Source organism: Telopea speciosissima, chromosome 10, assembly GCF_018873765.1.
Source record: "Telopea speciosissima isolate NSW1024214 ecotype Mountain lineage chromosome 10, Tspe_v1, whole genome shotgun sequence".
NCBI classification, from domain to species: Eukaryota; Viridiplantae; Streptophyta; class Magnoliopsida; order Proteales; family Proteaceae; genus Telopea; species Telopea speciosissima.
Window position 1 is genome coordinate 8023697 of NC_057925.1, and position 14503 is coordinate 8038199.

Genomic DNA, 14503 nt, shown 5'->3' on the forward strand with positions numbered 1-14503 from the left:
TGTTCTAAACACCACAATTACCAATAATCAAGAGCTCTAAAAGATCAATTACTCCCTAGTGAGATTATACACTCAAGATCAAAACGGATCAAAGAAGTTCAATCTCATTCTTGCTCCCTTCATACACATTTGCATTCAAGCTGCATAGATTGAAAGGTAGCACCTATTCTACTAAAGTTTAAGGTAATCCTAAACTACTTAGTAATTCATTTCACTTTGTTTAAAGTAGTTGTTGAGTCCTCTTGCTCAAAATCAAGAGAAGGAGTCCTCTTGCTCATTAACTCAAGAGTAGCTTTTGAGTCCTCTTGCTCGTTTCTCAAAAGTAGTTGTACGAGTCCTCTTGCTCACTCAAGATTCTATATAGTGAAATTCTCTCTATGGTGAGAGGAGTGGACGTAGGCACATATTGGCCGAACCACTATAAAATCCTTGTGTCTCTCTTCTTATTGTTTATTGCTTGTCTTTACTCTTCTCTATTTACATTCTTGTGTTATATTTCCGCATAGTTTTTAATTTTTGAACCTACACCTATTCACCCCCCCCCTCTAGGTGAATTTACATTTGGTATCAGAGCGGGAGCTCAAGACCGTGATTTTCTTTAATCCTACTAAGAGTTAAAGATCATGGGAACCTCTGCTAACCGTAAGTTCGAAGGTTACAACATTACCCGACCTCCCTTCTTTGAAGGTAAAGGATTCTCCTATTGGAAGAATCGCTTCAAGAACTTTGTGTGTGCCAATAACATTGACGCATGGGAAGTTATAGAGAATGGACCTAATACCATAGACAAGCCCAAAGAAGAATGGACCCCAGCTGAAAAAACTAAAATGCAACTTAACTATGTAGCTATAAGCTATCTCCAATGTGCATTAGGACTTAGGAGAAAAAGAGTATATCCGAACATGCACGTGTGACTCCGCTAAGGAGATGTTTGATAAGCTAGTAGTGACTTATGAAGGTACTTCTGAAGTTAAGCAATCTAAGATTGACATGTTGGTAAACGAGTATGAATTATTCAAAATGAAAAATGATGAAGATATATATGCCATGTTTACTCGATTTACTAACATTGTGAACAAGTTGAAAGGATTAGGTAAGGTTTACTCCAATGATGAGAACGTTCGAAAGATCTTAAGATCCCTCTCAAAGGAATGGAGACCCAAGACTACAGCCATAAGAGAATCAAAAGACATTGACAAGCTAAGCCTAGATGAGCTGTTGGGATCACTCCAAACACATGAGATGGAGCTAAAGCAAGACACCAAGGAGGATGAGCCTAAGGAACCTAAGAAGAAGGTTGTCGCATTCAAAACCTATGATATCAGCGACGATGATGAAGAACTTTCGGATGATGAAATTGCCTATCTGTCAAAGAAATTCTCAAGATTTTTGAAGAACAACGGCAAAACTTCATTCAACAGAAGAAGATTTTCCAAAGACCAAAAAGGTAAGAGTATTTCTAAAGATAATTCTGATTCTTCTTCAAAAGAAATTGTGTACTATGAGTGTAGGAAACCTGGACATTTTAGAGGAGATTGTCCTAAAATGAAGAAGTATAAGAAGGCCTACAAAGCTGAACACACCTTCGACTCAAGTGATGAAGACGAAGATGATGAAGAATCACAAGAAGAAGAGGAACAAACGAATCTTACTTTAATGGCTACCGAAGAAGAAGAAACTCAAAACGAGGTAACTCCTACTTCCCCTTCTAAAGATAAAGACTATTTAGAATTAGAAGAAACTTTTGAAGATTTATATCAAAGTAGCATAGAATTAGCTACTACTAAGAAAAATCTCCTAAAGGAGATAAACAACCTCAAAGACCAAAACACATCTCTAACTTCTCAAGTACATATCTTGGAAGAAGAAAAAGAGAAACTGTGTCAAGCCTTAGAATCCTTCACAAATGGCAAAAAGACCCTTGATATTTTACTTGGAAATGCCTCCAAAACATCCTTTAACAAGGAAGGAGTAGGTTATGATATAAACAAAGAGGTAAGTTCAAGTAAAGTAACAAGTAAGAAAGTGAAGAAGTTCTGCAACTATTGTAAAAAGAAAGGACACTCAATCGAGGAATGTTATGCTAGAAAGAAAACTTCTCAATTTAATAAACCAAATCCCAAAGGGAAGACTCCATACTACCCTCAAATTGTTGTGTGCAACAATTGCAACAAAAAGGGACACACTATTTGGGATTGTCATCATATGAATCAATCCTTTCACCATCCTAAAAGACCCTACAATGGTCAAAATAGGAAGAGTCATCCAAAGGTGTCAAAACCAAGGAGAACTCCAACCAAGGTGCAAAAACCACCCAACAACCAAGGTTCATATAGAATGTCTCAAAACCAAAAACCTTGGAATCCTCAACCATACACAAGTTGGTATGGGAACCAAAAGACAAATGGTCACCAAATGGTGTGGAGACCAAGAGGAATGTATAATACTAACAATGATGGACCAAAATTTTATTAAGCATTCTTGTTTTGTAGGTGCACTTAAGCAACAAGGAATGGTATATTGATAGCGGTTGCTCGAAGCATATGACATCCAACCCAAAATTATTTTCGGAACTCAAAAGACAAAAAGGTGGATGGGTGTCTTTTGGAGACAACAGCAAAGGAAGAATCATTAGAAATGGATCAATAAAGTTTGGAGGTACAGTAATCTCTAACGTTAGCCTAGTTAAGAACTTGAAGTATAACTTGCTTAGTGTAAGTCAACTTTGTAATAATGGCTATTCTGTTACTTTTAATGCCTCCAAATGTGAGATTAAAGATTCTCATGATAACATGATTCTTGAGGGTTCTAGGAAGAATAATGTTTATATTTGTATATTCAATGTGAACTCTCATGATGCTTGTCTCATATCTAAGTTTGATGATGCAACCTTGTGGCATAGAAAATTGGGACATATTAATCCTAAGATTATTAAATCCCTATCTTCTAAGAACCTAGCGAGAAACTTAACTAAGTTGAATTTTGATAAGCATCACACTTGTGGAGCTTGTCAAAGAAGTAAACTTACCAAAGCTTCTCATAAGGCCATTAATTCTGTTGCCACTACTAGACCTCTACAGTTACTTCACTTAGACTTATTTGGACCTATACAAACCACTAGCTAGGGAGGAAAAAAATATACTTTCGTTATTGTAGATGACTACTCCCGTTTCACTTAGACCCTTTTCCTCAAGCATAAGAATGATGCATACGAGGAGTTTGTAGCTCTTTGCAAGACAATACAAAATCAAAAGGGTTACATGATCACTTCCATAAAAAGTGACCATGGTGGTGAATTTGATAATATAGAAGAATTTGGTGAGTTTTGTCGAAAACAAGGTATAACACATAATTTCTCAGCTCCTAGAACACCACAATCAAATGGTGTGGTTGAAAGAAAGAATAGAACAATCCAAGAAACGGCTAGGACAATGCTCAATAGGTACTCCTTGCCTAAGTATTTTTTGGCTGAAGCTGTTCACATGGCTTGCTATGTGTTAAACCGGGTTTTGATAAGACCTATCCTGTTAAAGACTCCCTATGAATTGTTTCATAACAAATTGCCTAAAGTGGATTATTTCAAAGTTTTTGGTTGTGCTTGTTTTGATTCTTAACACTAAGGACAACTTAGGAAAGTTTGAAGAAAAGGCTGATGATGGTATATTCCTAGGCTACTCCACAAATAGTAGAGCATATAGAGTGTTTAATAAAATAACACTACTTGTGGAAAAGTCTATGAATGTTAGATTTGATGAATCTATAGCCAAAGAAAGATATAAAGACCTAGAAGATGATGATGAAGATGAAGTACTTGAGATTAGGAAGAGAGTTGAAGAAGTTACTTTAGAAAAATCTAATGATCAAGTACATCAACTTCCTAAAGAAGTTAGAACTGTTAAAAACCATCCCCTTGACCTTGTCATTGGAGACCTAAATAAAGGTATACAAACTAGGAGTAAAATCCAAGATGTTTGTTCCAATGTTGCCTTTATATCTACCATCGAACCCAAGAACATTAAAGAAGCCCTTTTGGATAATGATTGGATAATCGCTATGCAAGAAGAACTTAACCAATTTGAAAGGAATCAAGTTTGGGACTTAGTGCCAAAACCCCATAACTCCAAGATTATTGGGACTAGATGGGTTTTCAGAAATAAACTTGATGAAGATGGTAATATCACTAGAAACAAAGCTAGGCTAGTTGCTCAAGGATATAACCAACAGGAAGGTATTGATTTTGATGAATCATATGCACCTGTAGCTAGACTTGAGTCAATTAGAATGTTGCTTGCTTTTGCCTGTCATAAGAATTTCAGGTTGCACCAAATGGACGTCAAAAGCGCATTCTTGAATGGTTACATCAATGAAGAAGTCTCTGTCTCTCAACCGCCTGGTTTTAAATACTCAAAGTTCCCTGACCATGTATACAAGCTGAAAAAGGCCCTATATGGCTTAAAACAGGCTCCAAGAGCATGGTACGACAAATTGAGTAAGTTTCTAGTTGATACTGGTTTTTCAATAGGAAAAATAGATACTACTTTATTTGTTAAGCATGATAAGAATGATGTGATAATAATTCAAATTTATGTAGATGACATTATCTTTGGATCTACAAATGAATCTTTCTGTCATGACTTGAGCAAATGCATGAGTAATGAATTTGAGATTAGTCTTATGGGTGAACTGAATTTCTTTTTAGGACTTCAAATTAAACAAACCCCTAATGGGATCTTCATAAGTCAAACAAAGTACCTTAAAGAATTATTGAAAAAGTTTGACATCAATGCACAAAAGTCATCAAGTACTCCAATGAGCACATCTGTAACTTTGTGCAAAGATGAAAATAGAATCCCTGTTGACCCAACTAAGTATAGAGGCATGATAGGTAGCTTACTCTACCTAACGGCTAGTAGACCGGACATTATGTTTAGTGTCTATGCTTGTGCTAGGTTCCAAGCCCAACCTATGCAATCCCATTTGAGTACTGTAAAGAGAATCTTTAAGTATTTAAAGGAAACCCCAAGCATTGGACTATGGTACCCTATTGACAATGACTTTGACCTTGTTAGCTTCTCCGACGCCGATTTTGCCGGGTGTCATGTTGATCGTAAGAGTACAAGTGAAACTTGTCACTTCTTGGGATCGTGTTTAGTGTCGTGGTTTAGTAAGAAGCAAAATTCAGTTGCTCTTTCTACCACTGAGGCTGAATACATTGCAACTGGACGGTGTTATGCACAAGTACTTTGGATGAGGCAAACCCTCCAGGACTATGGGGTAAAGTTTGACACCTCCTCAATCCAATGTGATAATACAAGTGCCATTAATCTTAGTAAGAATCCGATTTTACACTCTCGAGCTAAGCATATAGATGTTTGTCATCACTTCCTACGTGATACAGCTCAAAGAGGTGAAATCCGACTCGACTACATTGAGACCGAGAAGCAACTTGCGGACATCTTCACAAAACCCTTGAGTGAAGAACGATTCTGCTCTCTTAGAAGAGACCTTGGGTTGTGTGACCCCTTTGCATAAGCTAAAAATGTTTTTCAAAACTTACTTTGATTTGAAATTGTTGTTTTTTTTCACTGTTTTTGCTTGAAACGGTATACCGGATAAGCTGTTTCTGGCAGTTTCTAGCCGTTACTGCTTGAAACGGTATACCGTTTCCCAAAACGGTATACCGGATGTTCAAATTTTTGCCCGTTTTTAATGTAGTCCTAGAATAGGAATTAATCCCACTAGGAACCAAGTAGAACCAAGCTTAGGGTAAGCCTGCTGTTTAGGGCTGATTAGGGGCTATTTTAGGGCAAAATTAGGGTTTAGGATGGGAATTTGGGAATGGGATTTATAGGGTTTTAATCTGCAGGTTTAGAGGGTCATTATGATATAAAAATATCTGGATTTGGTTAGGTTTCAAAATTCTGCAGATTTAGGGTTTTTTAAATTAAGAAAATAGCCAAAACTAGGGTTTACGATGAGGATTCAGGGGAGGGTTAAGGTCGATGTTAGAGGGGCTAGGGGGAAGATTCGGTTGCAATATGGGAGGTTTCGATGGCTGAATGTGTCCCAAAGAGAAAATTAGGGTTTTTAGGGTTCAATGGAGAAGAGGGATCTTAGGGTTTGGATGGACAGAATGGGCAGCAGCTAGGGTCGAGTGGAGATGGTGATGAGGGGAAGTTATGGTCCAAATCTGATCAGATTCCAATGGAGGAGCAGATCTGAATCGAGTTTAGAGTCTTCTAGGGTTTATGAAAATAGACGAGAAGAGAAAAGGAATTGATTGGGGAAGGGAAGAAAGGATAAACAGAAAATAATAAATTCAAACTCACTCTGAATCCTCTAACAACATTTGAATGGTTGAAGGATGAAGCCACCTTCGAAGAAAGAAGATCCTCCCAGCCATCACGGCGTAAGGAGTCAACCGGATTCCACCAGTCCCTTTCCACCTTGATAGAACCACAAGGATGCACACTCAACAGAGCAACACTCAACAGAGCAGGGCAGCAACTATGGCAGCAAACAAAAAGCTTTTCATTAATCAAATTCGTGTTCAAGGCTTTGCCCCCTTACAACCTTATATAAAAGACTCAAAAATAGACTTCTACTCTAAAAAGGAAAGGCCTAATCCAATCCCTAATCTATTAGATAACTTAAACTGATTAGGAAACTAAAATAGACTCAAAATAGAGTCCTAATGACTTAAAAACAACTTAAACTACTTAAAATAAAGAAGATTCCCTACTAGCCAATAGGATATAAGAACCTCTTAGCCAATAGGATCACTTCACTTAAATTAGACCAATTGAACCAATTGGATGCAACCAATTCTAAACCGGTTCAATCTAAAAATAGGAAAATAAACTAAGTATTGGGCTAATCCCGTATGCAACCTATATGCCCCTAGTTTAGGCTCATTAAAGTGGCCTAATACATAAAAAACCCTTGGGAACAAAGGCCCAACATGTATATAACCCAACCCTAGGCCTATTTCTAAAGAAATAAGCCCTATTTGGTGATCATTCTGCATCAGTTTTATAGCTGTTACAGTACATAAAGAGCCTATAGAAAGCCCTCTTTCTTGTCTTTTTCTGATTCACAGTTCACCTCATCTCTCCCCTATCTCATTTCATCTAAAACCTCTAAAATTCTCTTTCTCTCTCCTCCACTCTCTCTTACTACAATGAGTAGAAGAGGAAAGGATGTTATGCCAGAAAGGCAACAACCATCCAAAAGGAGTAGAACCGGCAGTTCCTCAAGACAACCTTATGCTCCTGGAGAAGATCGTCTCTTTCGCTCTTCCGAATGCCATGCAAATTGGCCTCTTTATCTTGCTCGAAAAATCGAAGAAGGCCGTGAAGTCGACATTTTCTCTTTCAATAGCATTCGGCTAGAGAGCATGTTCAAGGATATCGGTTGGGACCCTCTTCTCAACATGGATGACCGCTGCTATCCTCAACTGGTCAAGTATTTCAACACAAATCTGTATTTCAGCGGAGCAGATGAAACCTTGAAGCTTCACTCTTATGTGAAAAGTACTCACATAGAGCTCTCCATTGCCACTTTTGCTAGTTATCTTGGACTTTCTTGCAATGGCCCCTGCATTTTTTGGACTCCTAAAAGCACCATCTTCAGGGACATCATTGACCATGAAGAAGTATATTCTTCCATCTTGAAGGTTTATGATCCACAGGCAGCAATAGTGGTAACTGGAAGCTTCGCCTCATTCCCCATGTTATTTCATACATTATTCAGCATAATTTTATTCCTCGGGGAGGCGATCGAAACAAATGTCTCACTCCTCAAGCTTATCTCACATACTGTGTCTACACCTCTACACCTCTTTGTCTTCCTTATTTTATCATGAGGTATATGGAATCTTGTGCTCACCCCCAAAAGCACACAAATCTACCCTATGGGAGACTTCTCACTCATCTCTTTAAGGCTTTTGATATTGATCTCTCTCGAGAAGAAGATTCGTCCGTAACTCTTCAACCCATTACCCGTAACAGTTTTCATACAATTGTTATTCCCCCTCCTTCTGAGGTGTTTGTTGAAGAAGAAGAAGATTTGGATGAGGATGCACCTCCTCCTCGTCAAGCTCAAGAAGGAATTCCAGCTTCCTTGCAAGAATGGGTGTCAAGCATCGATGACTACATGGACGAAGCAAATACGCGCATAATGGAACTTGAATTTGGCCAACAACGAATTCAAGATGAGGTCGCTTCTCTCCGAAATTATGTGTGGACCGGATTTGACTCACTCAATGTGCGCCAAGATAAAATCCTTAATGCTGTTCAAACTCTTGCTTTAAATCTTGGTCACCTATCTCTTGACACACCGGGTGCCACTCCTCAAGGAGTTCGTCCACCTTTCCCCGGTGCAACAAGTTCTATTCCACCCCTTCCTCCTTTTGATCCTACCTCTTAAGTTTTGATGCCCCTCTTTTTGATAATGTCAAAGAGGGAGAAGTGATGAATTGGTAGTATTCTAAGTTATGTGTTTATGTTTATGTTTTATTGAAATAAACTTGCTTGGATTAATGAATTGGTAATATTCATGTCTTTTATTCCTTGCATACATTATTGCTCTCCATTGTTTATCTTTTATGGATTATTTGTCATCATCAAAAAAGGGGAGATTGTTAACGAAATTGGCCCTACACCCTATACCCTCCGAGTCATCCCTATGATGATGTTTTGATGATAACAAATAAGACTTGGACTAATGCTTATATTCTAAAGTGTTTTAGAGTCAAAACATAGCACCAAGTGAGGGGGAGCATGTACAAGTGTACTAAGATCATACTCTAAGAAGATTGAAGCTTGGAAGTCAAAGTCAAACATTTGGAAGTTTAAAGTCTTGAAGAACTGAAGATTGAAGACTTTGTAAATTTACAAAATATGTAATTTTGGTTTCCTTGAGTCACATTCGATGTAATGCACACACACTCGCATGCATCAATCTAGAATGACCTTAGGAGGCTATTTGACCCCCTAACCATGTGACTAAATGGTTTTGAAATACCCAAAACAATCCCTAACGAAATTGGACTGGAACTATACTATTTTTGCCCAATCCGGCATACCGGATCAGTGGTGAATCTCAGAAAATGGGAAACAGCAGCTATGTTAAGCATGCTGGATGAGGATCCAGCATACCGGATTCCAGAGTACTGCTGAGTGCCCTGATCCGGCATACCGGATCCCCATCCAGCATACCGGATCACTCCTGACTGTTGAAATATAACCGTTATTCCTTATTTTTTAGAAGAAGTTAGGTAATCCGGCATACCGGATTTCCATCCAGCATACCGGATTATCTATGGACTGTTGAATCTGATCCTTAATTGGATTCCTAATTGATTCTAGACTCCTTGCCTATAAATACCCTCTTGATTAGTGTTCTAAACACCATAATTACCAATAATCAAGAGCTCTAAAAGATCAATTACTCCCTAGTGAGATTATACACTCAAGATCAAAGCGGATCAAAGAAGTTCAATCCCACTCTTGCTCCCTTCATACACATTTGCATTCAAGCTGCATAGATTGAAAGGTAGCACCTATTCTACTAAAATTTAAGGTAATCCTAAACTACTTAGTAGTTCATTTCACTTTGTTTAAAGTTGTTGTTGAGTCCTCTTGCTCATTAACTCAAGAGTAGCTTTTGAGTCATCTTGCTCGTTTCTCAAGAGTAGTTGTACGAGTCCTCTTGCTCACTCAAGATTCTATATAGTGAAATTCTCTCTAAGGTGAGAGGAGTGGACGTAGGCACAAATTGACCAAACCACTATAAAATCCTTGTGCCTCTCTTCTTATTGTTTATTGCTTGTCTTCACTCTTCTCTATTTACATTCTTGTGTTATATTTCTGCATAGTTTTTAATTTTCGAACCTACACCCATTCTCCCCCCCCCCTCTAGGTGAATTTACAGCCAATACTGTGCCTTGTGCCAAAAAGAGGAGGCAACTGGAACCATTTAATCAACTCAGAAATAGGATTATATGAGCTTCTATCTTCAGTTATTTCTCTATGTCAAACACATCATAACAAAAAAACTAGGCCCTTTAAATCTTAGTAGTGGAAGATGCTCTCACCCATTGCTGGAGCACTTGGAAGGAAAGGAATAGGCACATCTTTCAACATTCCTCTTGTACCAATTGTACATCTCATTTTTTGTCAAAACAAAGCTTTCCAACAAGTCCAGAATTGCTAAAATCTGATTTATACTGAAGGAGTTATGTACCGGTCAAACTTAATTCGGTGTGCGCGAATGCTGTCAAAATCGCTCTGAATGAAAATATTTTTTTGGACATCAAAACAAATGAATATTTTACCGCACTTTTGGTTTTTAGCAATGTTCTACCATATTAAGATTTATGGAATTTTTAGATTTGAGAAAAACCCTAGCATTAGAAAGTTGGAAATTGCACCTACCGCCGAAAATCCAATTTTTGTTCTTGAACTGGGGGGTTGACTTTTTTTCCTTTTGGAATTTGATTTTTTAACTATTTTTATTGGATTCAAATAGGGGGGTATTTGCTTATTTATGAATAATATTTTAAGTAAATGATATTAGGCATAAATAAATGTGTTTGTCTTGTGTCTGTCCTAGTTTCTAGCATAAGTGTCTGTTCTGCTTTACCACTAAGTGAAACTCCTATTTAGACTTTGTTTTTGCAAAATATGGTAGTGTCATTGTGTTTAAATGGCCTAAAATAGACTGAATACCAAGTTTCAGACCCAAACTAGATCTAAAACCCATCGAGATGAGGCTTCGAGTCGGAAAAAAATATATAAGTGCACCAACTCGGCGAGATCTCGACTCGACTCGGTTTTTCAAGGGTCCGAGTTGGCACCGAGACCCGAGTTTTCGAACCTTGATTGATAGACACAGCCATAGAAAGATTAGAGTTTCATCCTCTGGAACCAATTGAAAACCATTTTAGATCTACACTGTTTCCATACAAGCTTTGTCTTAGAAGTGACATCTTATTTCATATACATATATAGCTTATTATCGAAGTAAGTACGTTTTTCAGGTCACAACAAGCTATCAAAAAAAATTAGCCACTTATAGGAAAGAGAAAAAAGATCTAACCTATCCAAAGCTTCTTCAAAACTGTCATTGTTGACATCAAAATAGTAGTTTGTGTGCTCAGAAGATGTAAAAGCATTAGTGCTACCTCCATGCTGCACATCAACCAGAGAGACCACATGAACAAGGAAGATTTGCACCATTTAATTTAGGAATATTACAAGAATAATCTCATGGATAACCAAAATATCCAAGAAAAAGATGTATTATTGCAATATATTAGTAAAAACATACCACAAAAAGACTGTGTTCTGATAATACACACATCAAATGCCTTATCAAAGAAAAATTTGCATTTGTTATTGTCGGTTTAAAATAAGCTACAGTGAGCAAGCATTCCATGAACAAAGAGTAAACGAAGTTGTTGTCAGACTCCCAAGGTATAAGTATCAACTGAAGTAACAAACAGAAGTACATGTTGATTCATAACAAACATCCAAAAACTGAACCCTTTTACACACCTTATTCCCAAACAATGCAAGGAAAACAACTCCACCTTCCACAAACCGAGACCATAGAGGGGTTGTGAGTAACCCCAGGCGATCCAAATGGGACCAACCTCAGCTCCAAAGACATCCGGATGAGAGAGAGAGAGAGAGAGAGAAAACCAAGCAATAGAGTGGCGGTAACTTTGATGGGGCTGGTTCTTGTTAATTTGAGCTCCCAATGCCTACTTCACATAGGACCTTCTCTTGGTGCATCTATGATCTTCATCAAAGTTCATCTCAGGATTTCTTTATAAACTTTTCACATAGTAGTCTCTTCCTTGGAGCCCCTTTGTAACCTAGGATTCCAAAGAGAGAGAATGGAAGCAGAAAACTTGTAACACAACTCTCAAACCAACACCATGGGCTCTGATACCAAGTTGTATATCAAAGGTAGCAAGTTAGCAAAAAAGAAGGAAGGAGATGATGGAGCGAAGAAGAGCATATGGCGGTAGAAAGTTGTGGGAGAGAATACACTTCTCTCCCCTTACGAGGGAAAATTACATCCTTACCCCCCCAAGCTAATATAAGGTAGCCAAGGTTGGTAAACGGTAAAAAAGGAAAAACACATTATAGCAATATTACAACATAACACCCATGTACCTAAAGTACCCTTATTACATGAACTCTAACAACCGGCACACCTTCCCGGCTGTGAATGATGCTTCAAAACCTGGGGAAATGTCCATGTATACTTCCTCTTCCAAGTCGCCATTCAAGAAAGCATTCTAACATCTAAATGCTCGAGGTTCCATGGCAGCACATGAAATTAGGACACGAACTGAGTTCATTTTAGCAACAAGAGCGAAAGTATATTGATAGTGAATGTCATAGGTTTGTGTAAAGCCCTCGGCAACCAACCTTGCTTTGTACCTCTCGATGGTTCGATCTGTTATATGCTTCACGGTGTATACCCATTTGCAGACTACTAGCATCTTCCCATTTAGACGGGGAACAAGCTCCCAAGTGCCATTCTTCCTCGAAGCCTGCATTTCCTCCAACATAGCATCCTTCCACTTAAGATCAAACATAGCATCTTTCAAGCCTTGCGGAATACAAACAGAGGACCTGGAGGAAACAAAGGCCCAATAGGACGGAGACACAGATTCACAGGAAACAAATTTAGAAATGGCATATTTAGTACAACTTATAACTCCTTTCCTAATAGCAATAGGGATATCAATGGCAGGATCCATATAACCTGATTGAGATGAAGGAGGTGGATTGAGGAGTACTGATGGACATGGTAGGTCAGTAGCAAGCTGCTTAGTTTGATATTTCCTTCTTGAGTATGTAAGCAAGTCTGGTTTGGGTAATTTTGGAATTGGAACATTCTCCCCTTTTGCTTGAGGTTTCTCCCCCCTCGATATGAACAATGTCAATAACAAAAGGGTTTGAAGGATTCTCTGGCGATATACTCTTCCCCTCAAGAGATGATTGATAGTAAGGTTCAAATTCATGGAACGAAACATCCATGGTAAGTTGGTAACAAAGAGTTGATGGGAGGGAGGATAATAGCACTTGTAGCCCTTCTGGAAGGCAGAATAGCCAAGGAATATACAACAGAAAGCCATGGGGTCAAGTTTGGATCAGGATGGTGTGGAGTTGTGAGCATAACAAACATACCCAAATACCCGAGGAGGGAGGCAGGAGGCTAGGGAAGGATCCATAAGGCAGCTAACAGGGGTTTTAAAGTCCAAAACGTTGGAAAGGACCCTGTTTATAAAATACACTACACTGAGGACAACATCCCGCAATAAAATTTCGAAACATTCATGGTAAAAAGAAGGGAACGGATAACGTCAAGAAAATGACAATTCTTCCATTCAGGAATGCCATTTTGCTCCAGAGTGCGCACACAAGAAGTTTGGTAAGGAATACCATTCTCATCAATATACTGACGAAAGGGAGTATCAATATTGTTAGAAGTCAGAACTGACTAACTAGCAGAAGAGAAAAGACGAAGAAGAGAGGAAGAAGAAGGGAAGCACACGGCCGAGAGGAAGAAACAGCAGCCTGCGATAGAGATTATGTTCTATCGCAGGTTCTAGATTCTATTAATAGAAAGACACATAATATTAGGTAAGTTGGTTAGGGGTTTATAAGAAATTACCCCTAAGCCCTCACCTATTACAGCTTAACAAATAAGGACTTAAAGAAAGGAAAAGAACATAGAACCCCCAAAACCCAAATAAACAATGACCAAACTACCCCTAATTTTCAACAAATATATTCTGTACCATTATCACTGCGAAGGATCCAAACTTTGGCATCAATGATCAAACTGGATCCGGATCATGGTGAGAAAGGAACAGAAACAGGTAAAGGCCTTAGATTTATGCCGAAGAAGATAAACCCAGGTGAGGTGAGTGCAATTATCAATAAATGAAACAAACCATTTGAAACCATCTCTAGTTACAATGGGAGAAGGTCCTCACACATCAGAGTGAATAATAGAAAAAGGAACATCACTTTTATTAAAACTTGGGGATAAGAAACACGATATGTTTAGCCAACTCACAAAAGTATATCAATGAAATTTGTCCAAACAACAGTCCTTTATTAAAGAAGGAAACATCAAACCCAAGATATGAAAGGAAGAATGACCAAGACACTGATGCCACCGGTGCACTTGCTAGAGAATACTGTTGGCTTGAAGAGTGTGAGCAGAAAGTCGGGGAGGCATAGTAGTCAGACCTGGATCCAGATATACAGCCCATCCTAAACCCTACCATATCCAATCGTTGCTCCCGTCACCTGATCTTGAAAAAGACTGAGTAGAATAAAATGAGATACAACAATTTAATTCCACTGTGAGACGATAAATACAAAGCAAGTTAGCACAAAGATTAGGAACGTGGAGGACGGACGAGAAAGATATAGTAGAAAAACATTTCATGGAACCTTTACCAAAACCTGAT

The 14503-nt window shown here is 38.4% G+C and overlaps 1 protein-coding gene across 1 annotated transcript in view; it reads right to left on the reverse strand.

Annotated features, from left to right (window-relative positions):
- Positions 1–14503, reverse strand: part of LOC122642097 (insulin-degrading enzyme-like 1, peroxisomal) — a 123072-nt gene that overhangs the window by 90482 nt on the left and 18087 nt on the right. Inside the window, exon 4 of the mRNA XM_043835513.1 lies at positions 11101–11192. Within this exon, the coding sequence (XP_043691448.1) occupies positions 11101–11192 (92 nt within the window). The remainder of the gene's footprint in view (positions 1–11100; positions 11193–14503) is intronic.